Source organism: Maylandia zebra, linkage group LG13 (genome assembly GCF_041146795.1).
Source record: "Maylandia zebra isolate NMK-2024a linkage group LG13, Mzebra_GT3a, whole genome shotgun sequence".
NCBI lineage: Eukaryota > Metazoa > Chordata > Actinopteri > Cichliformes > Cichlidae > Maylandia > Maylandia zebra.
The window spans coordinates 12929604-12956198 of record NC_135179.1 but is presented as its reverse complement, the minus strand read 5'-3'; the positions used below and the strand labels follow the sequence as shown (position 1 = coordinate 12956198).

The 26595-nt window shown below is 38.1% G+C and overlaps 1 protein-coding gene across 4 annotated transcripts in view; it reads right to left on the bottom strand.

Annotated features, from left to right (window-relative positions):
* grid1a (glutamate receptor, ionotropic, delta 1a) overlaps positions 1–26595 on the bottom strand; it is a 289059-nt gene that overhangs the window by 47656 nt on the left and 214808 nt on the right. For all 4 annotated transcript variants that reach the window (XM_076891554.1, XM_004551461.3, XM_023153530.3 and 1 more), the window contains exon 5: positions 1577–1630. In XM_076891554.1, coding sequence (XP_076747669.1) covers positions 1577–1630 — 54 coding nt within the window. The remainder of the gene's footprint in view (positions 1–1576; positions 1631–26595) is intronic.

Sequence of the window (26595 nt, the reverse complement as noted above, 5' to 3'; positions counted from 1 at the left end):
ACTTATGTATTAATCACGTTATTGTAATGCCTTGGTGCCACTGGATTTTAACATGTCTTACACTCATACTTAAGACAAATGGTAGGGGGTGTAGTAAGGATGTTGGGGGAAACAGGAACTCCAGAGGACCAGTCTTTTGTCTCTTTGAGGACTCTGGGAAGTAGCAAGGGAGTGTGAACCTTAAGGTGTGAAACAGCTGTGTACTGCCTCTTGTTCCTGGAGAAGGTATTTAACTGAGGGCCATGTTAGGCTCAGTGAGACTCTGCTGACCCTGCCCCGCGGTCATGCAGGGGCTCCATCAAGCTTGGTTGTCTGTTTTTTGTGTGCTTTGGATTAAAGAATGTTAGCTACCGCTCACCGCTCGTCTGCAGGCTTTATTTAAGTGGAAAACGTCCACAACAGTGTGTACTGTAAGCGCTAGAGGTGGAGCTGCTGGGCACAGTAAGCCTAATATTTCAGGTCAATTATCTGGGAGAAACCTTCTATTTAACATCTTTCAACCACAGCTTGTTCGTAGTGCCGCTCCCACCCTCCATGCTACGACATCTCCAAATAATTGTGAATCAACTCAAGTGCAATCCTGGGCACTAAAGCTAAAGAGGCCACTTTTCTGTATTCACAAAGTGAACCTGAGAATTTTGGTACCACAGACACTTAGCCTTTTTAGGTCAAGGCGTGCAGAGCAATGGTACGGTGATGGGAAAGAAAGACAAAACCTAAAGTGCCCATGCAAAGCTCATTTACAGGTTTGTTATTTTTCCTATGGATTTTTACTAGAACAGCTTTTAATACCAAGGCACCACCTCTTTTCACATGCTATCTGAAGCATTAACTGCTTTAATGTGTATATAGCTGTATTAAAGTACTGTGCAGGTCAGGCAATCACATAGCATGGTAGCTTTGGCCACATTAGCATAGCAGTGAAGATATAGGAACTTTACTTTGTTGTGTGAACATTACCATCAGAATAAAAGTATTCCCCTTCAGTTTCTGAGAGGCCGGGAATACAAGAACACTCTTCTATTTACTCTTACAGTCAACAGAACATTTGGTGTGCTTTGCTCACAGCTAATACATTTCAGAGCTAGCAGAAGCTGCAGCTGTCTGCATCTGGATTCAACTGAGGCAGCTGCTCATTCTTTGAATGTGTGGCAAACTAACTGCTAGGTGGGCATTATGCCAGCGGGTTACACAGTGACATAGAGATCTAACGGAAAATGGCCCAGACTACAAATAAGGAGTTTCAGGTACTTTGGAGGCAGTGGAAAAGAATTACCTCATTTGGTGTGGACTTTAGAGCTTCACAAAAAGCTATATAACTGAATATATGTTACAGGAAAAACATAATGTAGGGACTTTTAAGCGAGAACAGTTATACAATATCAAATAAAGGCCTAGTCCCTCAGGCACTCAGGATTAAATCAAATGATGTGCTGCTTATTTAACTCTATATGAAAGCGTAGTGAAGGCCTCATAGGTCTCACATGCCTTGGGAGCATGTGAGAGTGCTGAAAGAGGCATACTGACATGAAGGTCTAAATTCACTCAGGTGCATGCAAGTGTGTTTTGGCCTCACCTCATTGGCATAGACCCAGTGGCTGTCCTTGGATGCCAGGTTTGTTTCCACAGCCTGCAGTGATAAATTAAAGGAGAAAGAGAGAGGAGAAACAGAAAGAGGAGGACAATTGAGGAACCAAGTGCACAAATTCATTGAGATCACACAGTAGTCCATGTAAGTCTCTTCTCAGGTGTCTCTGGAGCTTAATTTGTAAATCAAGACATCCTCAAACACAGAGAGGCTGCAGGTCCAGTGTGCAGAGAATACAACTAAACCACACAGCCTGTAGCACATTGGAGCAACCAAGCTTTTTAAATAGCGCTGTGCTGTATTTTTACATTGGATGTGAGAATGAAGCCTGCAGTACAAATGCACATAATTTGCCCACTGCAATGGGACCTCTTTCAATTGCCATAATAATTTCACATTCCCTTTTAAAACACAATAATGACACAAAAAGGGAGCTCGTGGAAGTAGGTGTCATTGTTGGATAGAAATGCATTACCATGAGATCTTGTGGCACCAAAGGGAGACTAGAGGGGTAATGAGTTGAGCAAATAATGATGTAAGTATCATATGTAATGTCGTGTTAATGCTCAGACAGAAAGACAACCAATAAACAATTTCAAATATCATATTCTCGTTATATATTTTACTTAGATGGAGCCACAGTTTTTCTCATTTATTTTGAAACTATGTTGATTTTCCAAAAGGGCAGATGCTGCATTGAAAGCACGCAGCTTTTTGCCACAGTGCAACAGTATTTAAATTTTACAGATAGTCAAACGTCAAGTGGTAGAAACCTTATTTAGCTTCGATGCATAATGGTTGCTTTGTGACTTTTTCCATTTTATTCACACTGAATGGAATCAGCTGAATACAAGGGCGCACGTCTACATGTATTAATCTTTCCTCTTACCCTGCTGCTCTGCAGTCACAACAATACGTTCTCTGCCTGAAGTCTAAATGGAGTAACCAATATGCACAGCAAAGAAGACTGCTGTTAAGGTAGTTAGAGCACAAGGAAAGTGTAACCTGCAGTTAGTGATGTGTATGTAAAAACAAAGAACCACCTAAAATCTCTGGGAAAGATGAAAATGACTATTCTTATGAATAATGAAGTCCCTCCATCGGTCACAAGTCTGAACACATCTGTCTTGCTTAACACATCACTGTATGCGCTCTTCTGCCAATTGATGTCATTAGTTTTTAAAGCAGAAGACCGATGCTTGAACATATAAAAGATTGAGCCCTGTGGTTTTACTAAACAACACCATGCTCATCAATAATAGGCGGTGCAGTGTACAGCTTCAAAAGCTGCTAATCAATCTTAAAACCTTGGAAGCCTCATGATTTTATTTTAATGTTCCTCTCATTGCCAAATTGATCTCATCAGACTGTAAGAGGACCATACCAGCACACAAGAAATATTTACCTCCATGACTAAAATACTTAAAATGAAAAAGTGGGGCCATATGCCTTAAAAAATTACCTTGAAATCCAAATGGGTATGCCAACATTATCAATGAATGCCACAAAACACCAGACATATGGCGGGTGCAATGGTCCACTGGAGATTTATGTAGAAAAATAGTGCTTCTAATCACTTTAAGTGTTTAGTTTCCTGTTTGACAACATATATGAAGCTTTTTCCTCAAAAATGTTCATATTTTCACATATAAAATGGTAAACTTTACTCTGTTTACTGTAGATGTGCTGGTCACTGACAATTTAATATTCAGATCAAGACAATTCAGATCGTTGTTACTATTGGACACTGCACATTAAATGGGACTAAACGAGGATCAAGAATTAAACTATTTATAGTTATAAACATTCAGAAGGTTGGTACAGTTTTCTAATTACACATTTCACATGATGGTGATGAGGGCAGAAAAAAAGTAAATGCTTTCTATTGTGTTGCTAAACCTTCAAGCAAAACAGTGGAGGGTATGTGTGCATGTGTTGTACAGTAGATCGCATGAGTGGAACAAAGCAACATCAGCAACAGTGTTCAAGGTTGAGCTGATGGGACCGCATTAGATTACAAAAATGACCAAAAAGAAGAAGGTTATAGCTGAGATTGCGTGAACTAAGGTATGGAGATTTTGAAAATAAACCTTGAATAGTGTTATTTCTGAAAAAAAATGTAAATAAATGTTTATGTGAAAAGGATTCAATGCAGGTTAGTTTTAGTATCTCAGCAGTGTTTTTTTCAAATGGCTCAAATGACGTATTATTGTTTTTTTTACATGGATATTACATATAATACATAAAATTTAAACATCACTTCACAAAAGAGAAGGGCAGTCTAATTTAATTGAGAAACAACTTCAGCATAACTTCTACAATAACTTCATCATCAATAAAACATTGGCGAAGACACACAATTCAGTGTTAATCTCAAGGTTAAATGCTTAAAAAAAACATGCGCACGCACGCACGCACGCACGCATGCACGCACGCACACACACACACACACACACACACCACATTCTTGTACTCTGTATGATATTCATTCAAATCATGGTAATGACGCTTTGGCCCTAAATAAAAGCTGACAATGATAACTATTGTCTGCCTTGAAGAATAGCCTTTACATTCAAGAGAGTCGACAGCTCCTTGAAGTGCATTCGTTGTTCCAGACAAAGTCTGTCAGATGCTATAATGGTAAAAAGAGAGTCAAGTGTGTAGTATGGGTTAGTTAATGTGTACCAGCTGCGATGCAGTGTTTTGTTGAAGCCGTGGGCACAACAGAACCCTACACTTGAGAGGTTCACCATCAGTTCACAGCACAATTCTGCACTTACAACTTAAGACACAAACCCTCGTTATGCTAAATTATGTTTGCAAGCTGATGTTTAACTCCGTTTCTGTACGTATGTGATGAACACATAACTGTGTAGACATACTGTGAGAAGTCATTGCTTATTATTGCTGTCGTTTTTCATCAGTGTTATCTAAGTGAGGAAAATGTGAGAATGATGAGTGTTGTTAAATGTCAACTGATACAACTATGTTTAACAGGAAACTAAATTAAGAATCAAAGTTCATTAGTTGTTTTGTTCTGTATCTCCATTTACGAGTGACAGTTCAGGCAGTCCATCGTTTCAAAACGTGAATCAAGGCAAGCAAGAACTTGGGGTCTCAGAAATGCTGAAGAGAGTTGCTCATCAGGATTCAAAACCCGTATCTCCTAAAAACAAGAGCAGCTTGGGTCCAAGGAAAATCCCTACATTATTTTGCCTAATCAGCCCCTCTTTTAAATCGCATGTAGTCTTATTTCAGTTGAACTATGAAAGGGTTTTCCACTTTGCTTGGAATTTATCATACCAAAGCCTAAAAATCCATTTGAAACCCTAAATGTTATCAACATCCAAGCAGAGCAATTTTAGCTTTGTGTTTTCTTTATTTCCATTCACTTCAGAAGATGATGTAACAGTGAAACTCTGGAGAGAAATGGGGTTTTAGAGGAGGAGGCACAGACAAAACCCTTGAGTGACATCTAAGGAGTATTCTATTGATACAGCCAATGCCTTGCATCGTAAGATCTCTAATCAGAGACGCAGAGGACCCCAGGCATGTTCTTATACAGTAGCAATGCCACAAAGGCAGTCAGAGAATGCCAACTCCAATTTAAAACCGTGACAGCCGAAAAGGGATTGACAGGAACTGCAGTTAGAAGGATGTGAAAATAGGTGGGGAGGGTTGGTGGTGGTTTGAGTAAGGCTCAGATTGAGGATAAATCTCCTGAATGTCAGAGTGCTCAGTGTAAACTCATTCAGTGTGATTATTTGTTGCGTTACAAAAATCACATTTTAAAAGCCAATCTGAATTGCACACTCAGCTGCCTGATTATTATGCATAACTCCATAAAAGTAATACTTTCAAATGCAACATAAATCACATATAATACATGATATCTTCATAAAAGTTCTAATATTAAGATTTTGCTGATACTAATCCCGAGTGGTGTTTAGTTTTAAAATAATTTTGAAGGCTGTAGTTTCTGCTAATGAATTGTATTGACACAGACTGTCCATGACAATGACATTGATAAACACTATGTTAAGACAAACATCAAATACGTATTTGATTGTGGTTTTGTTTACCTACTGCTCTTTGTCTGATGCTAACAAAGCCAATACTATCCACTGAATCTTACAAGATATTTCAGGATTGGGAAATGGAAACAATTAATAGCTGCTCGTCTTATTAAAACCAAATAATCAAAACATTTGTGGAGATTAAATTATATCTATTACAACCTGCATCAGAATTTTTAAAAATAAAGTAAGATAAGAAAACTGTCATTGAAGCTTAACAAATGTATGACTTGCGATAATCCACTGTTTGCTTTTAAAATGAGTACTGTTCTCGTTATTTTACAGCAACTATTCCGATCCCTGTAAGGCAATCTACAGTTTGGCTCAATCATCAAAATTCAATGTTGCTGAAGCATTTAACTACAGCCTGACAATATAAAATGAATAAGAATCACCAAGCGATACCAATTTCTGTTTTAGTTTCATGAGACATCACATTGTTACAGTATGTACCATAAAATAAAGCAAATAAGATTCATGCAGTAGTCATTTATATAATTATCAGTCCGCCCACCTGCAACAATAACATTTATATCTGCAGACTCACAGATCTCTCCAACCGCATACTTTTCTAAATGGAATCTCAGACTATCCTGATCACCACAACTCTGAATTGTATACAGAATAAGCAGAAGTAAGCATCAGCATTAATTGAAATTCTAACTGGCTCTGACTCCTCTGAAGCCATGTGGTAATTTATTTACAGAGTCATGAGCCCAAATATTATTGTTGCATTATTGAAAATTCTGAATTCACAAGGACAACATTGACCCAGAAACTGAGGCAAACAATGCTCAGACTGCAGGATTTGAGAGCTGAAACTGAACTGGCTAAACAGTAATCCGTGTCACTTTGTGACTGTTATTTCTGCTGCAGAGATTTAACCCTTTTCTGGTCTAATTCGATGCATGAAGAAAAAAGAAATTTAGTCATGCATTCATTAGTTAAAACAAAAGAATCAAATTGGTTGTGAAATACATGTATTATAGCTGAACTGTTGCATGTGAATGTCATTGACAATCACAACATGAGGCTGACCGTCCAGAGATGTGGTCCAGCTAATGATCTCACATCACCCAAAGGGTTGCATTTTCCATAACCATGCAAATTAGCTCATGTAGCCATGCTAAATGAAGTCTTGGTTTGCCATTTATTCCTTTTGGCCCATCTTTTCTTGCTGCTTAATGTGTGGGTTCCAAAACAAATTTTTTTTTTTGTGTTATAAGCACACAGTTTTAAGGTTCGGCAGGGGGCAACTGTTTCTGGTATTTTTAAGTGGATACCATTCACCAGGTCTTAGCATTTGGTCATGATTTTAAGAGGGTGAACAATGAAAGGTTTTGGTAGCAGTCCCACCTTCTGTGCTCTTCCTGTATTAGGGTCTCACAAAGAAGCCAGAAAGGCATAATGAGGTCTGTCATAAAAGATTCAAAATAGTCCCTCTGAGCTCAGCCTTGCAACTGTTGCTGTGGAAACACACCTTCAGACCACTTAATCTGCTCCATCGACAGAGCATTGAACAAAAAGATGCCAAATGCCCTTAGTATACGAGTATAGACGCATTCAAACTACTCATGACTACATACGCTAATGCATTCCTCACTACCGTCTTATTATAAAGTAATTCTTAAAAGATACAAGCTATTGTCCCATAGTCTTTAGTGATACCACAACGCTTGGACAAATTTCTTCTGACCCTGCAGTCTGAGTTTTTAAGACCAGGTGTTCCTTCTAAGGAGTTGGCACACGTGTGTCGCATTAAAAACAAATCATGACTCCCATCTGCCATAGCACTAAGGCTGCTAGCTTCCTCTGCATGTGGTTAGCTTCCCACGCCTTACGCTAGACATGAGTGGAATAGCTAATGTCCTTACTAGGTGACTCACCAGTTGGTACATTAGCCTTGGTAAATAAAATAAAATAAAATTAGAGGAACTGCACATAGTAGCAATAAAGTGTTCATTTCAGTCGTCATGTTCGGTCATAGAATGTTTTGAAATACAGAAAAATAGGCAGAATCAGTAATCAGTGATAATGTTCTATAAAACTTTGTTAAAACTGATTGAAAATTGTGAGATTAGCATTAATATCGCATAACTTATATTGAAAAGCAACAGGATTTCTTAGTGAGAGATGCCACACTCGTTTGCTGGAATCCCAACTGTGAAGTGGTCTTCAACTTTCCCTGTGGTGTATTCCCTCTATAAGCTGCTGGAGTAACTGTGAGCTGTAATGTTGTGAGGGGAATTTCCAAGAGTCACTAAAAGGATTAAAACTCGGTGTGACATTTTATGAATAGCATAGCAGGCTGAAGAACCTCCTGAGTGAAAGATTTCAGTGAAGCTTTAAGAACCTTAAAGGTGAAGGAGCAGTTACTATTTTTCAAACAGTGTGATGTCTTTGTAGTTTGTGGCTTGAGTAGAATTGGTTAAAATCCTAGAAAATTTAGGAAAAAAGAGTCTTTAAACTCTCTCTTTTAGATGTCTTTCTCTGAAAGGGTCCTCCTGAAAGAAAAACCCTCTGATTGATAAGATTGTCAGCACTGAATTGTGCTCAGATCAGGAAAATATCTCATTGTGAAATGAAGAGAAGTAGTGGTAAAAATTCATTTAGAATACTTATAGTTCACTTTGTCTTTTTTTGGAAAATATACAAAGTGAATTTCTAATCGCACTGAAGAGAATAGCATCTTCACATAACAATATCATAACCAAACTCTTCTCAGATTCAATTAGCATTATATGAGGGCATGCCAAACTAGCCGCTAGGTAGCCATTATGCAAATGTGTTCCATGGTGGCATAAATTAGGAACATAAGAAAAGGCTGAACTCCAACAACACAAGTCAGCCAGTTCTTGTGCAGTGTCTGGCACAATAACGCTCCTTGGTATGGGTTTCTGACTTGGATAAAGTTACAGACTTTTCAAAAGCGCAAAAAGCTGAATAAAGTATTAAAAGTAGAGAAATAAAATCACAGCAAAGACTGCAAAGATTGTTTAAAATTACTTTTACAACCAAACTGATTGCTTAACTAGAGAATACTGAATCACAAACCCTAGCTTATAAAGCATCTCCAAATTACTCAACTTTTAAACATAACATTTTAGTGAGTCACATAGATGCGTAACCACGTGCATTTCATAGCCAAAGAAAGTGTCGGGGATTGAAAGGAAAACAAGACAGGATCGCACTTCATATTTTAACATAACACCAAAGTACACTTTCTGAATGATACATCTTGGTACAGGATAAATTACTTTGCAATTCTGCAGGGTGCCCTTGGGGAAGCACCGAACATAAACTAAACCTCCGCACCTGGGGGAAATTTATGTTGTGGATCTTTGATGATATTTGCAATTGAATTTTTATTGCGTAGCTGATAGATGTGATAACCAAGGATAATTAACACAGAGGAAAGTGATTACCTCACCAAAAATTGTTTTGTTCATCTGTGACTGCAGTCGCAACACAAGGGCATGCAGATATACAATCACGGTGCTGTAAAATGTAACAAAAACTGTGTCCGGTATTTACACGCAGAAGCACAAATGTAGCATTATACAGAGTGTTAAGACGTTTAACGACAATATTACACAGAATATTGATGTTCCAGAAAACAAACAGTCACTTTGATGAATGGATGTCACGGCTGACATCTTTGTGTAACAACTCTGAGATCTTTTGGTTTAATTTTCAAAGTTTCTGCAGGATCGAAGCAGCTCTTTGATGCTCTTGAGTGCAATTTGTCAAGTGAATCATCAATGATGAAAATTAACACACCTGTGATATGGGGTGGAGGAAAGCTCAGCAGGTGACCTGAAACAAGCAAAGTCAGGAATTAAAATGAGGCAGATAGGCCAAATTCAAAATTGAAATCTGGAATTCATGGGACAAAGGATTAGAAGTGCATCTGAATAATGCATGCTACCATTATCTTACATTAGTTGAGTGATTTGAACTAAGTGAAATACAATAACCATTTTCCATAAGAGCACTTTGTACCATTCCAGGCCATTAGCTTCGAGTAAGTGAACAGAACTTTACTTTCACTCTGAACTTCACACCTTCAAAACACCTTGCAACAGAAAGGTAAGCGTTTTTGGGAAACATTAATATTTAAGCTGTCCATTTAGTCAAACTTGGATTCAAGACAGGATGGGTACATACTGTGCAAATAAAAGTGAGCCACTCCTCATTTTCTTTATATTTTTCTTTCAAGGAGCCAGACTTTTTGTAATTGTTTTAAGTAGTATCGAGCATCAGTTCTCCAGCAGAACTATTTTATGACTTATCCAAGGACAAAAAAGGCTCATAACTCAAGGGACAGCCAAGTCTACACATAATAGACAACTTAGGAAAGAACCCATTTTAAATGGTGTCTTCAGGTGTTTCTAGAAGCCTTTTCCATAAATACGAATAACTGATTATATACAACACACTTTGACAGGTATGTGATAGCACTTTTACACAGACACGCTCTTCCTAAAGAGCTATTAGTTGAAACTTGTGCTTGTATGGTATGCTCTTAAGATATCTAAAGATCCAAATGGGACAACAACAAAAAAAAGAAAAAAGAAAAAAAAAGATATCTAAGGAAACCGGATAAGTGGAGGATAAAAGAAGAAGACACAGGCCTAAAAAACCTTCTACAGTGTCATCTTTAGAGGGTGACTTTCTACAGTCATTTCTAAAACACATGGTCTTTCATGCTCTGTATCAAAAAATAACACCAGATTTTAACCCTTCACGCAATAAAATCTGAAAAGCACTCAACTGGAAACGGCTCAATTTTTTCAACAATGATCACGAAGACACGACAGCACTTTTACTGTAGTAAAAGCCTACATGCATAGAAAAAACACAATCAGACACTGTCATCCATGGATTGGTATCTGCAGAGCCCAGACCCCAACAATACTGAAGCAGTGTGTGACACAGAATGCAACAAAAGGCAGCCAACATCCAAATAAGAGGTGTAGAATGTTCCTCCAGAAGCCTGGAGCTGTACAAACTCTTTTTCTGCCTTATCTACTGTATTTACATTTATGTTTGCACATTTTAATAAATCACTGTAAATATTTCCCATTTTCCTAGCAAAGTATAGAGAACTGATGTGTGGCCTGAGACTTTTGCAAAAGCTACACACAAAAAAAAAATGCCTGAAACTTTTAGAAGCAGTTCGGTGCACAGAGTCAAGTGAATGACACTTCCATCTGTTTTGTTCTACATGAAAGCTGATTTGGGAAGCCGTGACCTTATCGTTCCATTAAGTGTATCCAGTCATAAACTGCTTTGATTACATAAGACAGTTGCATTTGGGCTCCTGTAGAGCATTAAGTACAGTTACACAGTTTTCACAAAGGACTACTACAATGTAGGACCCCTACATGACGCCCATGTCAGGGACCTTGCATGACAAACTGACATGTATGTCTCTCAAAACCTTTCAGTCCCTTCAGGTACTGAGGACTTGTTTTTCACATTGCCTCTAAAGAAACTCTGCCCACCAGGTAAGAACAACAAGGCACATTCAGACTTCAGACACACACTGCTGTAATCTCTGCTCTGGGGTACACTCTCATACTATACTGCTGAAAATGCCTCAAAGTCATAGTTCGCAGATGACTGCCAGGAGAGAAGAGTGAAAACAAGGGTTAGGTGAGAAATCAGAGAGAAAAAAAGGTGTTATAAAAGATATGACAGCTTAGTCAGGATGTAATGAAAAAAACAGTGAGTCACACAAGACTGTGGAGCATATCATGCACCTTATTTTTTTCACTACTCTAAGTCTCTCCTTTTGTGGTCTGTACACTTACAGTAATTCTAGTGATTTGCCTTAAGGAAAAAGAGTATATGCGGGAAGGAATTACTGGAGTTAATGAAATCCTTTTAAAATAGACTTAAAGTTTATATGCTAATTTTGAGCTTATTAATTCATAGAAAATAAAGCATGTGCTAGTTATTATTCTGTTTACTGTCACAAACTATGTCTGAATGTAGCTTTCCCACCTGTGGTATTGTATAAGACTCCTTTGAAAAGCCATTATTTCTGGATAATATTTTTTTTTAAAATTTGCCAACAATACATTATTGTTGCAAATAATCACACATCTTGATGGAGAAATACTACAATGCTTGCCTAAAGAATATGAGATACGTACATGCATAATAAACTTTTGATGCTTTTCTGAAACATTTCATCTCAATAAAGTTGTCTGCAATTAAACTGAGGAAAATCTGCTTTTCAAGATTAAAACCTCTGAATCCCACAAATGAAAATGCAAATATAGATTGCTTTTACTCTTTTGTGAAAAATAACAGATGTGGTTCTCTTGATGCGAGGCACTAGTTGTTCTAGATTTAAATATTCTTGTGTTCCGCATAAAGTACTGCCGATCAGCAATAGCTAATGTGGGACGCAGGTACAATTTTTAAAACTGTAAAATTTTTACCCGCTCTTTAAATTTCATTAACACCTAAAGTTTGCATTATTAGAAGTGTGCTGGCTTTGACTGACAGCTGGATACAGACAAAGGCAGTAGTTGTCTGCTGGGCTTCACCTCAGCTAATTAGAGTCGGTTAAGGGACTGGTGTGCTTTGTAATGCATTTATATAATAAATGCTGGGCAATATAACCTGTTCAAGAAGCTTCAGTTTTGCTGAGAAACATTGTATTAGTTCTTTAGCATATTAGTAAGAGAACAGCAGTAGTAGTGGGTGTCTGTGTAATGCTTCCATTCAGTCTATGGATACACTCCACTAACCAAGCTTGCTAGCATTAGCTGAGAACTTCTCTGCTTTTTCATCTAGTGATGGCTCCTGTAAATCTTCCCATGAATCTAAAATTGAGGTTTAAAAACAGTACTTTACACAGTAATGGGTGTTGTTATGTTGCATGCAGGGGTTTTAATAGAGTGCATAGCTGCAACATTTTGACTTATGTCAGTCTCTTAATATAAAAGTGTGAGCTTATGCTATTTCAAATCCACAGTGCAGTAAATAGGAATACTTTGAAGTGAAAAAAAACCCCCCCAGAAAAAACCAACCTGATAATAAAAAAAGAAAAGATGATGATACCAGAGTAGAGGCCATAACCAGGGGTGCCACAAGGGTGGGCCAGGGGGGGCTCTGGACACCCCCCAAAATGTGCTGGACCTCCCAGTGAATGTCCTATGTTGGTAATAATTTTAATAAACGTGAGCACAAGAGAAAGGAAGACACCATACAATACACTGAAACATTAACTTGTTATTTATTTCTGCATATACAATTTTTGTCATTCGCATTGTGTCACTTTGTACGTCCCTCACAATTTCCCGTCGTCACCCATTCCCCTCCGCTGTGCCCCTGCACTGTTCTGTTTTTAGTGTGTCACCCTAATATTTTTGTGGCCCATATACGGCCACCACTATGAAAAAAGGAGGTCACCCACAGCCATAACAAATGGCAGATTAGCACATTCGGCCCATGGTGTTAATGCTTTGTTTTCTCCTAAAAATCTCACTAAAAGGAACTCTTGTAAATTACTGCAATATTCCTGATGTATGCTGTTTCCCTCCTCTTCTGAATAATCAAGGACTTCTTCATGCTGGTTAGAGTCAGAGGTCATGGTAAGCAGACTGCTGGTATACAGACAAACTCTGCCTGATTAGGTACAAGCAAGCACGTTAAGTGGGCAGACAAATAAAAAAGAGGGAGCAAGATAGTTAATTGTGAGAGGTCAGCGGGGCCAAAGATGTACATGAAACTCATCACTTAGTCGAGAACAAAGTGGCATCTCCAAGAGAAAGAGATGCCTTGAGGAGAGCGGGAGTGTGAAAGTTTCAATTTTGACATAATGAAAACTTAAAAACAGAACAAAACAAAAACACTGAGAGCTAGCTGCCCAGTAAATACAAGGACAGAAATGAAATTTGAACAACTATGTTGGTAAAAGCATGGATACTTCAAGAATATCATTAACCAACCTCTTTGCTAGCATGTCAGTACACTACTGTGAGGAAACTGGACAGACAGATATAACAGTAGCAGATGGAAAAAAAATACCCAGCAAAGACCTGACAGAGGAGCTGAGAGATGAATCTATCTCCTGTTCACCAAAGCCGCAGCAGGAGGCAGCAGGACGCAAACAAGGAGAAAAGGCTGAGATATGCCAAATTACACAAGAACTGAACTGAAGATCAGTGGCAACAGGTCTTGTGGATTGATTCAATTCAAATTTGACATTTTTGGTTTGGATCTTCCAGCTGTTGCTCATTTTCCTGAAAAAAATATAAAGAAATGAGGAGCAGCTCAAGAGTTTTGCACAGTACCGTGTCAAATTCATTCCCATGCATGCCCTGCCACACATGTCCACACGTACACACACAAACACGTGCACCCACACAGTCTCTTTACTTTCCTTAGACTTGTGTATGTTTTGCTTTAATTACCTCGTTAAATAAATCATGAATGCTCGAGTGACAACATCATCAGCGATACTGTTAGGGGAATCATGTATGCTTGTTTAATGAAATGTTTCTTACTGTTTACTAGTCAGCATTGTGAACTCATCAATGGTTTGAGGTGAACACAGGTTCTTTTATGAAAGCTTTATAGATATTCAATGCCAGTGCTCTAAACTCTGGGGGCAATTACAACCAAGTCTGAATGGACTCCTAATTGTAGAGACAATAAATTAGTCAAATGCATGCTAAATGCATTTTTTTTATTTCCCTGAGACCACCACGATGGCAGCAAAGATATAATGAGATGTATTCTCTGTGTGGAGGTTTACACTTTTGGTAGAAAGGAATCTAATTTCCAACTGTGCTCTGGATGCGGTCTCAAGTAATGGTTATGCTGCTTTATAGCTGGCACAAGCTTTTCAATACACCTGAGGAGCACTTTAATTTAATCCGTCTCATCAGGATCAATAAATGTGTCTGAACTGTGACTCTTTGGGACACACTTGCCCGTTAATAGGCCAGAATGATTTTAGAGTGACCATTTTCTACAACCTCATATACGCAGTTTGGTGCTCTCCTATACTGAAAATCAACTCTAATCAAGCTGGAGGCCCACAGCACTGCCAGAATTCGCAAAAGCAAAGCTTTTACATGCATTAACAGAAACGTAAAAAAGTATAATATAAATTTTTTTTTTTTTACTCACACAGCCCTTTTCATACAGTATGTAGTGAAGTGCACATGGAGGGCTATGAGAAAAGAAAGATATGGAACAGTGGGAGGAGAGGGGTTCCCAAAGCTGAGGGGAAGGCGGAGCTGTGGGAGAGGATAGGGGGTGCATGATCAAAGCCTATATTTTGAAATCACTTACTTCTCCATTAGTTTGATTAATGGGGCCAGCTTCACAGTCAGACAGAGGCAAGGGCCTTGAAAAATGATGCAATTACTGCTTTTTGAATAGAGGGCTGAAAAGGCCTGTTTGAAAGAAGGATCTGGAGGATATTCTACAGGGCGTCCTGGACAGTAGACTTTCTCCTCTTCATCCATCTATCCTCCCACCACACACCCTGCAGCCTCAAACTCTACCGTAACCCTACCCATCCAAGGGAGATCTCATCAGACTTAGCTGCATGCTTCACTGGCCCTTCCTAAGCTGCAGCAGTATATTACAGTGTAAACTGTAATTAATATGTATTTGCTATTTTTTTAATGTTTGTTCCACATTCTGTTTAACACTTAGATGACACCTCCAAAGCATTTCTGTAAAGTTCTTTAATGACGTGTCATCTTAGAACATGTACTGTACTTAAGTACATTTAAGGTATTATTCAAATATTGAGAATTTAAAAAATCCCTGGAGTGATCAGTCATGACAATTCTTACTTTTTAGTAAAACGTCCTAAGGAAACATTATGCCACTCATGTCCAAAGGCTCTTAAAAGTTCACATTGGTTGGACATTCAAAATAGGGATAGCTATTATTATTTTTGCATTATTGTATGGGTGTTTGAATCTGTGTAAAATGATCAAAGAGTGGGTTGAGGGTGGAGGGGTGACCTGCATATTATTTGTAATGGAGAATGTTTGGCGTATGCAGATAATGAAAAGGTACAAGGCACATAGAGAAATAGTTTAAGAATTTCCCATCTGCTCTTGGGCAGACTTTTTGTCTGAACATGACACTAGACAAATGTCACAATGAATATCGCTGAAGTTCTTAAAACCCTATTGCCCAATTATAACTGCTTTCATAAGACAGTTTTTATGTGATGCACTCTGCAGGAGGCAAAGGAACAAATTGCTTTCTTAGCTGATCTTGAGTTCAACTAATGAGGTCAAATCACTGCACTGCCCAGAGAATGAGAGGAGTGAAAAAAAAATGAAGGAATGAAAGACTGTGACAGTGGCAGAAAGAAGGGCTTTGGAGGTGGAATTCATTCTTGTCAAAATCTTTATAATCCACTGCATTTGGCAAGTCTTCTGAAAAGTAGAAAGGGCAGGAAAACCTTTACTTAAATGCCACCCAAACTGTGTAGTTTTGGATAGTAACTACTTTTCAGCAGCCTCACTGTAGCAGTGTGATTAAATTTTCTGCTCCATGGGGGTTTTCTGATCCTGACAGTTATGAGACAACAAATGACTCTGCTTTCTGTCAAGTCTGGGAGACCTCTGAACTTTCTTCATCTGCTTGGGGTAAAATTACAACAACAGTCATGTCGCCCGTGTTTGAATGTAGCATCACAGAAAATATTTCATGTTACGCCAGTTTGTGTGCCTGCCTGCTTGGATTTCTCTGTGTGGTCTTACATGCAAAAATGCTCATTATGAGTTATTAAACATGAAAATAAAAAATAAATAAATACATAAAATGAAAGTACTGTTTCATTTCCTTGGGGGGGGGGATGAGTTTAGAATGGCAGATGCATAGAAGCAAAAGAATCATGTCGTAAACGTGCAGCAAGGTCCAAACTTTAATTTTACAGAAGACTTGTTGGCATGATAGTGTGAATCTTCCAGTTCTTTACTACACTTGAATTAAATACACAACAACAGAGTGTTGGCATAACAAATAAAGCAACAATCTAGGCAGAGTATGAAATCAAAGTTCAAGATGTGTCCCTGTACTCCTTCAGAGATTAGCATTTACAGTAATTCTCTCCAGAGCGCTCTTTGGGTTTTTACGCCAAAATCAGTTAAGCATTTCACACAGTGCTCACGATGCAAAGTAAATCCGCTAATGCAATTGCAGCGGCACTCACAGCCTCCCACAGACTTGCGGGGAAGGCTCTTCTCAGAACAGGTTTGTGCAGCAAGATGCTGATGACCTGTTACAGAAATAATAGCTTCATTGAATGATATGGGGAATATCCATAATACCCATGATAACAGTGAGGTGTCAATCAAATAGCATGTTGATGATAAACTAACTAAACAGGAAACATTTCTGAATTACTTTTGCTATATGAAATTATTCTAGTAATTTACAAAGACAGTTAGTGATTCATAAACAACATATTGAATATTGCATAAAAAATGTTTGCGCTTCCTGTTCAACAGGAACACCATCTGCATATCTCCATGTACAGTGCTTATGCATATATGAGCTTCAGTATATGGACATATCTTGAATGTGGGGGTTAACACAGACCTGAAAATGAGACATCAAAGGAAAGCATGAATATGCATGTGCACATGTTGTACACTGACTCATAGAGGTTTGAGTCAAAAGTAAATAGGAAAACAGGGAAAAGTAAGTCGAAAACAGGTAAAAAATGGGGTAAAGGGATACTCGGACCAGCATTTATATTTATATTCTTTTCACTGGGGCTGTACTTTAATTGAACATTTTCTCCTGAGCTTTTGATCTGTGATAGGCTGTGTGCCAGGTACCAATACAGTACTTGTTTTCCAAGTGGTTGGCTTTGCAATTACCCTTATAACTCGTACTGTATTTTGAGTCTGCCACTTGGGAATTGGGCAATAATCCTGAGCCCACAGCAACAATTTCACAGACACAGAACTTTCCGACAATATTGTAGGGTTTTGGTATAATTGCATCTCATATTATGCTGGAGGGAGATAAATATACAGAGTGATAAAGCTATTAATGCATACAGACAAAGTAACTGTCTGTATGCATTTTCACTGTTCCAATTTAGAAAGAATATGAGTTACATAAGCGTTTGGGAAAAAAACAAAAAACAATAAAGGAACTGAAATAGCTTAAATGATTTTTCCACACTGAAAAAAATTATTAGAAGTATAAAAGTGCACTTAACAAATTCTGACCAGCTGGGTTTTGGACTCTCATCCTACTGCTTACTGATTTACAATACAGGAGTAAGAATGAAAAAAAAAAAAGAGTCGTATGCAGCTCTGGAGGTCACTAGATAAATGAGACTTCACTGAATGCCTTTTATGACATTAACTATTCTCCCTTCAGAAGTAATAAAAATTGTCTAGGAGGTTTACTGTTTCAATAATGCAAAAGATAAATCACAATCAGAAACATCAATCGAATCTTATCACCCTCTGTCAGGACAAGAATGTGTTTTGGGTTCTGCTATGAAAATGCATAAATTGAAGAGGTGTGTATGATGTAAACTACTGTGCAAAAGTATTGAACCACCCCTTATTCCTTTATTATTTAACCCAAAGATCAGTACTTTAAAAGTGGTCTTCAAGTTAGATTTTTTGCTTAGATTTTTGTTAAGCTATGAACCAGTGTTGTATCTATGCATAACATACAACTTAGCAAAGTTTGCAGCACTAAGGTGATTCCGTAAGAGCTATTACAAAAAAACCTGGCGAGCCTAAAAAAGCAAATGAACAATATCTGAAAGTCATGTCCTAAAGAAATAAGTAAAGCCTGTCACATGACCTGAGAAATGTATCATACTGTTTGTCAAATTTTGCTGAAATGGTCTCAAGATATGCTAAATTCAATAACTGGACTGAATAATAATAAAATAACAAATTGTTGGAATTGTGACTACACAAAAATACTGCCAGATTTTGATCCATTTACTAAGCAAATTATGAATGAAAAGGCTACAGAAGCCAGAGCGCTTCGAATTGATAGGCCGCAATTGTTGTTTTCATCACGTCCCCTTATTATCATTATAATCATTTTTTCCACTTTCATCATCAATAACACAATTCTCAAGTTATTTACCTATTTACCCAAGGCCCTTTCCCACATTTGAAAAAGTCCTCTGACGTTTATTAATGTGAAGAAATAAGCCATCACCTCAAATACACCACCATTTTAATTCTCCAGGATTACTTATGAAATGGCAAATTATTTATGAAAAGCTCTTTAGCTTCAGCAGATGATTCATACTTGCGCAAGTAATAACTATCCATCAAGTAAAGAGCTTGCCAACTGCCCTGATTTCGATTTTAATACCACAGTTTGGATATACAACCATTTCTCTTGATTATTCAGCTCTCCCATGAGATATATACATGAAGAGTGGGTTTTATTTAGATTTTATTTTTGGAGTAAACTACTTTCTTAGTATTGTAATGTAGGAGGTAACCTTTTGTACACATGGGCAAACTCATCATGAATATTTCATCGTCACGGTTACTGAACGTTGCAGAGTTTCATATAGAGGTACCAATAAATGATCAAGGACAGAGAGGGAGCCATTCATTATTTACCTGTCAAATAGTGGCAATTATTCGTCTCGCAAAGCAATTAATGTTTTCTCTCTGCACACTACAGTCTCTCCATGCTTTATGATAAACACTCAACTTATTATGGAGGGAAAAAAATCACATGGAGCTGCTTAATTTAGTCACAGACACTCAAACTGTTCAAACCAGGGCCAGGGAGCAAAATTATTTTCTGGAGTTTCAAAAGGCTACAAAACAAAGCTTACACTGAAACAGAAATCTATTACACTTGTCCTTTTATTATTTCCATGTTACTGATAATACTAGAGGGAGGCTAAAAGGTGTACAAATTTATACCATAACGTACCTCTCTGCCTGCCTAACAAAAAGATGACAAACCAAATAGAGTTAGAATATTAGTGAACAAAACAAGCTTGCAGGGAGGGTGAAGGGGGATAAACACACAAAGAGAAATGGCAACAAAGATAAAAGTATACAGTGCAATAAGGGGAAAAAAAGCAAAGGGGATGAGGTTATGGGAAATAGGCAAGGGCGGCAAGACAAAGTGTCCATGTAGAGGAAAACATCAAACCATTAAGGGAAAAATACAAAGAGCTAAAAAAGGACCGCCCTGTAACACGAACGTAAGGGGAAAGTGAGACAGCGAGAAAGAGAAAAGGAGGCAACAGAGGGCAGAGGAGGATGGGATGTAGGACAGTGATAGATCGTTTTCTGGCAGCCTCAATTTGTCATGCTGTTATTGGGAGGAAAATGGAATAGAGGAGCAGCACTGAGGGTCAGAGCGAGAGGACAGAGGTCCAGAGGTGGGAGCGTTAAGCCAGTGGGGAGCAACGCCAGTGGACTGTAAGCGAGATAAACTCCACACACCCCTTCAACTCTGGCCCTCAACGGATGATCGGTGAGGCTACAGTGCTCTGATCACTCCATTCCAGTAACCACTGCCTCACACTGGTTGACTGGTTCATGTCTAAACATGACTTTAGTATGTGAATAGTCTATGTTCAGTGTTCTCAAAGTACAGCCCAAAGATAATGATAGATCATGGTAACATTTTATGCAGTAGTATGTATTCCATTTATCCACAGATCATATCATACTGTACCATCTTGGAGCATTTAATTTCTTGACCTTTCTAACACTGACAAGTGCAGCTGGTATCAAGGAATATTACAGCCACCTTAATATTGGTTAAAAAGAACCGTATGAAATACATATCGTTAGCTTCATAGCATAAGTGCCTAAGTCATTGACTTAGTCAAATGACTTAGGCAATTATGCTATGAAGCTAACGATATTCACAAACACCAACTAGTGTTTGATGTGGTTTTTTTTTCTTTGCAGCCCTAAATCATTCCACTCCCTAAATTGGCACAAAGTCATCAAAATTTCATACCCTGCTCTATGTGTTTTCTAATCATGTGACTAAATGGCACGAGATTTAAAGGTATTTAAAAGATCCCTTGGGCAAGACATAGAACTCCAAGTTTCTTCCTCAGGTGAGTTTGAGTGTATAAGTGTGTTATTTATTTGCATAACCTTGCTAACGTTAGAAGGTACTGCAGAAGTGCAGATCATTTACTAGTAAAGCCAGTGTAATGTTTTCTAGAGGAACTTTGGGAGATAAGGTAAGACGTTTGCACAGACTTTATAAAAAAGAGGCAAACAGCCACTGTGAGATCACCCAATTGTTTCTGGACTTTCTATTTTAAACCATTATTGTTAGCATATTGACCAAGCCCCTATTCATAAAACATATATTCTACACCCAAGCTAGTGGCTTGTAACTAAATGCTAATGGGCTCATTTCACCAAAAGCATAAATTCTATTTTCATGGTGAATTCAGGGGATCCCTAGAGTCACGCTAACATCACTATAAACCTGAAAAAAAAAACAAAAAAAAAACTGAACACCGTAAACTATACTTTATAAATGTGTGCAGAAATGCATGGTTTTGAGTGTTGTTTAACAATTGTATTATTCTTAATAAGCAGCAAAAGCTAATCTAAACCATATTTGGATTAGAAATGGTGATATCGCTCTAATCAGCCAAAAAGAATATGACTGCAGTCACTGTCTGCTCATAAAGAAAAGTTAATCTTAATACTGAATAGGCTTTTATATAATGTCCACTATTTAAAACTTCAGCTGCACTTCCCCTGCTAAGTACTAGCCATAATGCCTTTCTGTTTGTCACCTCCATAAATTCATGCCACTCAACTAATGACAAACTGTAGCCTTCATTTGTATTATGAACCGGTCAAATCCAGTCCTCTAGTGGATGCGAGTATTCTTTTTGTGTTTTCTTTCTAAAAGAAAAAGAAAACTAAACAGGCTGTGCGGTACTTCTGGAGCTTTTTAATTATACCTGGCCTCACTCATTAGCACTAAGGGAAGGGGTGTAGACAAAACTGGCAGTGATAGATCTGGGGAAAGAATCAGGGGTGATTGCATATGCACACGTCTGTACAATCTCTGTGTGTGCACAAATGCAAAAGATGTTGTTTGTGCCAACACTACGCACCCCTGCACCAACACCATGCTCTCTGTGTCAGGTTAATGAGTCATGCCGGGATAAACACTTCCAGGTCATAGCCAGCTTTATTCCATCTGAGAGAGAAGGAAGGTTCAGGTGCCAGAAACACAACTGTGCTACATGCTGGAATAGTTTGTTACAACATAAGGGAAAATCTACTTGTTGAGAGTCTACTGACTACCGCTGATATGGTATAAAATTTTACCATATGCGTCACCTGTGAAGCTGCGTATTGCTCATGTAGAATGTCAAAAACTGGAGCAACAATAAAAATGGGGTAAACAGTGCAGTAGAGAAAAGAAAAAGAACTGGACAGAGGAAATGAAGACAATCTAGACAGCGGGGATATTAGCTTTTACTCCTGAGAGGTGCCAAATGGTGGAAAATTGTTTTAGACCTTCTTCATGGTTCAATAAGTTAAAGTGCCACTGATAAGAAGGAATAACATTTGGATCAAAAACATAGCTGATAAATCTTGAGTAATTTTTTTCTTTCTCCAATCCAACCACATTTGGTAAGTCTGTTATTGGAACATTTTTCTCAAATTCCCATCACTGTAACGTTGAAGTGAACACAATACCTGCAAACATTTTTTTTCTTCCGTACCATTTCCAACCTGTGACACTGACTTTGACAAAATAATTAACACAAAATGGTAAAAAAGTAAGAGCTTTCTGCCAAACAACATCTATTGCTTTGCTGCCAGAAAGCAGTGGATAAAATGTGCGTGAGACTTGTATGCATGCACCCTATGTGTGTCTGTCATGTCAACGGCATGACCCTCACCGAGAAAAGTCGTCAAAGCGCTCCATAATAGCATGTCAACTGGGGCTGCTTTTAAATTACCATCGCCAAGCGTTTGTGACGCAATAAGACAGAAGAGAGTCCTTGACATTAAAACACAATTCATAGCAAGGGCAAATGTGTTTATTGCAAATCAAACTCAAGTGTCACATGGGTCCATTTTTAATCAGCAAATCGTGATCTCACATCTTGACAAGTGGATCAGTTTGTAACACAGTTGCCTATCTGACATGCAGTCACACAGCATACTAGGACAGCCCGAAGCCTTGAGTCAGTACTGGTTGTTGGGCCTGCCTGTTTCTTCTTTCTTTTCAGTTTCTAGGTAATAGCTCCTCCCTTTTAATAAAGTCAATTAAGCTGGTTTCCTTCAATGATGTCTCTCCTCCTGGAAAAAGGTGACTTTCAGGCACCCAACTTGGTTTTCATTTTCTTGGGTTTCATTTTGTTGCAGCTATCTCCAGTATAAGCCACTTGTAGTTTATAGGTTAACGCCTATTTTTCTTCAGTTCGCTATTTCTGAAATTACGATGAACAAATTAGCTTTAGCAGAAACTCTTATATGTGCCTTTCCCCTTTATTCTTGTGTCCTGTGTGCATAACACTACACATGCTCAGAAAGTCCTTTGTGCTTCTTTTGTCATTCAGAAAACAAAAAGCGTTTTCACCAGTCATAGTAAAGTAGACATGACAAAAGAGAGAGTTGTCAAAAATTATTTACAGGACTAAATCATTTTAACTATAGACTTGATGAACTATGTACAAGCTATTCAAGGAAAAGGGCACTTAATAAAAAGTAGTTTTTATGCCACAGTTCTGTTCGATACCGAAGACCTTGATCGAGTATAAAAACAGCTCCAGTGTATTTTCTCAGTGAGTGCATTAATATTACCTTCTACACTTTGAAAGACATGAAATATATGGATAATGAACAAGATGCTGTATTTGTTAGAGAAGGTGCATAAAGCAGAAGACTGAGGCAAAATCAAAATATCACTATATGACAGGCAATGTAGTAATCCACAGTCACCAGTCTAGCAGGTGAAGGTCACAGTACTGCATGCCTAGAACTATATGGCAGTTCACACAGAGCCTCTCTGACAGTTAATGACATGGTTGCTTTAAAAACAGATTTTCTTCAAGGTGAAAATCCAGTAAATTGAAAAAAGAACTGTGACAGATTGAAGCTACAGCTGAGTCCATAAGTATTTAGAAAATGACATAAGTTTAGTCATTTTATTTCTGTACACCACCATAGAGAGATTTTGCATCAAAATAAGAACAAGATGAATAAAATTCAAGACTTATTCAGGGTGTTTGAGACATTTTTCTTTATCGTCTCCCCTTTTTAGGGGCTCAGAAGTAATTAGATGACTGACTATCAAACAGTTTTATGGTCAGGCCCCTAATACAGAGAAAAACCTTAAAAAACATTTTAGACAGATAACAAAAATTTTATGCGTGGCAAAATAACATTCAGGTACAAAAAAAGAAGAAATGCAAAATCCAGCTCAGAAGAACTGGAATACTACAGAAGACATTTGAAGTGGAGATGATAGAAATCTTTCTCTGGTTAAGAAACAGTCTTTCACAACATCTAACCGAGTCAAGAACGGCCTTGAGGTCGTCTTGAAATGTACAATGTAACAGGATGAGTTCTGAAGTGTACAGAGCTAAACTCTGTGCTCAGATTCAACAAAACGATACAAAACTGATCACAGAACGCTTCACAGTAGAAATGGATAATGACCCAAAGCATACCGCAAAAGCAAACATCATCAAATGGTGTTACAGTTATTCACAATTTAAAGTTAAAAATAGCTTTCGCTTACTTACTTTGAGCTAAAATCATTTCAACAGTCTGTTGTGCGTGACAAGCTCGGAAACCTTGTTTCCACGTTTTTGATGGAAAGCATCCATGTATACAGCATCCACATTTACAAGCTTGACAAAAACGTTTCCAACTGCCAAAGTCCATTATTTTGTTCTCTCTGACTACACTGGACCTATTTAACCATGAGATCATTGCCAGTAGGTACAGTTGGTCAGATACGATATACATTATCTTAGTGCTCATCGCTTTTGTCTTTCTCCACTTCCATTTCTTCCATTAGATTTCACCCATTACCATTTCATGCAGAGGTGCTTTATTATGTTGATAGAGGCCGCCCCCCCCCTTTAGCGCCCAAAACTCTTTCTCACTGTTAACCTTTTCACTCTACATCCATCTCTTTTTTTCCCTCTTGTATTTGCTCTTTCTTTCTCTTTCTGTGAGTCCCCCCTTTTAACCCTCCTACTACCTCTATGGAGCACCTTTTTCTCCCTCTCACATTACCTGGCAACAGCGCTTGTCACTCTCATAGCTTGGTGTAGCCGCTGCACATGAGGCAGACCTCACCAAGCCCCTGTCCTCATCCATCAAGTGCGCTGCAGAGCTGGCATGCCAGCTGACACAACCCATTCTGTTTTCCGTCTTATCAACACCTTCAGGAAGCCTCCATCCGACAAGAACACTGACAAAAAATGCTATGGAGACTAAGCAAATAATTCATTTATATTGCACTAGAAAGGCTTATACTGTGCATGCTTCTGTAAGGGCCTTAAACCAAAATTCTGACTCTGATTTTGTTATACTAAATGCATTACTGCTCAGAACTTAATACAATACAATTAAATTGCAGAGAAATTAATGATCATTTGAATCTCGGCATATTGATCTCCATTTTCAGCAACCATAATTCTAGTGTGTCGGTGGCATACGGTAGATAATGACAGTTTATATTAAAAGGCTAATTGATCACGAGAAAAACCTTTTTTCAACTTATGTAAGTACAGCTCAAAGATGTTTGACTAGATGAGTGTGTGGAGAACCAGCCTTTGTAGCTTCGATTATAGTAAAATAAAGGGAGAAAAAGAAAGAAATAACTTTTTTTCCCCCCTCTGACACTCAACAGAGCATTCTTGTCCCAAGAAATGAAGGCTAAATTTTATACAACAGTATACTACTCTCTTCATAAAAACACACACACGGGCTCCAACCAAAAGTAAAAGTGAGAGGCCTTGGTATATAACTGAGCATGAGGACAAAAACATCAAAGAATGGAGTTTAAGAAAACAGACCCAGAGGTCCTCAACTGGCAGTATTTTTCAATTGGTAACCGTCAAACTCCAGTCTCAACTTGGCCTTCTAAGGTTGCAAAGAAAAGGCTATATCTGACACTGGCCAATAAAAGCAAAATATTGAGCAGAGAAAGAGAGATGGGTAAATATTATACACAATTTTAAGATGTTTGTGTCAAAAAGAAGAACATTTATGAGATGTGAAATATCTGAAACAATGTCTTGAGTGCTTGATGTCATCTTGCAAGCATGGCTGGGCGAGGGAGTGATGTGTGACATGTTTCTATAGGATAAAGAGGACACTGAACTGGGGAAAGCATCACTCCATTTTTTAGCCCCATGCCGTACCCTGTGAATGTCGCGGTCCTGTGTCCTCCTACAACAGAACATTGACTTATAATGTACAGCTTCAAGCTATGCAAAAACTATTTAGAAAAAAAAACAGTCAGCTGATATTCTGCCTATAATGGTGTGGTGTGGCTAGCACAGTCACCCAATCCTCCAACAACATGGGTAGTGTTGGGTGTAATGCATTACTGTGAAATGCATTACACCCAACACTGGTAATGCATTTCACAGTAATGCATTACCAGTGTTGGGCAAGTTACTTTATATTAGTGATTTAGTTACATTACTAGTTACTTCTATCAAAAGTAACTCAGTTACTTCAAGTTACTCATTACTTTCAAAGTAACTAGTTACTAGGGAAAGTAACTTTGGTTTTACTCAGAATTCTCTTGTTAATGTGTTGCTTCCCTAACTGGATACTAGAGGTGGGCGATATAAACAATATACGATAGAAACGATATAAATTTGGCCAACGATAGAGATTTTGACTATACCATTCTATCGCAATAGCGCATGTTGATGATGTCATCAAGCTGCGC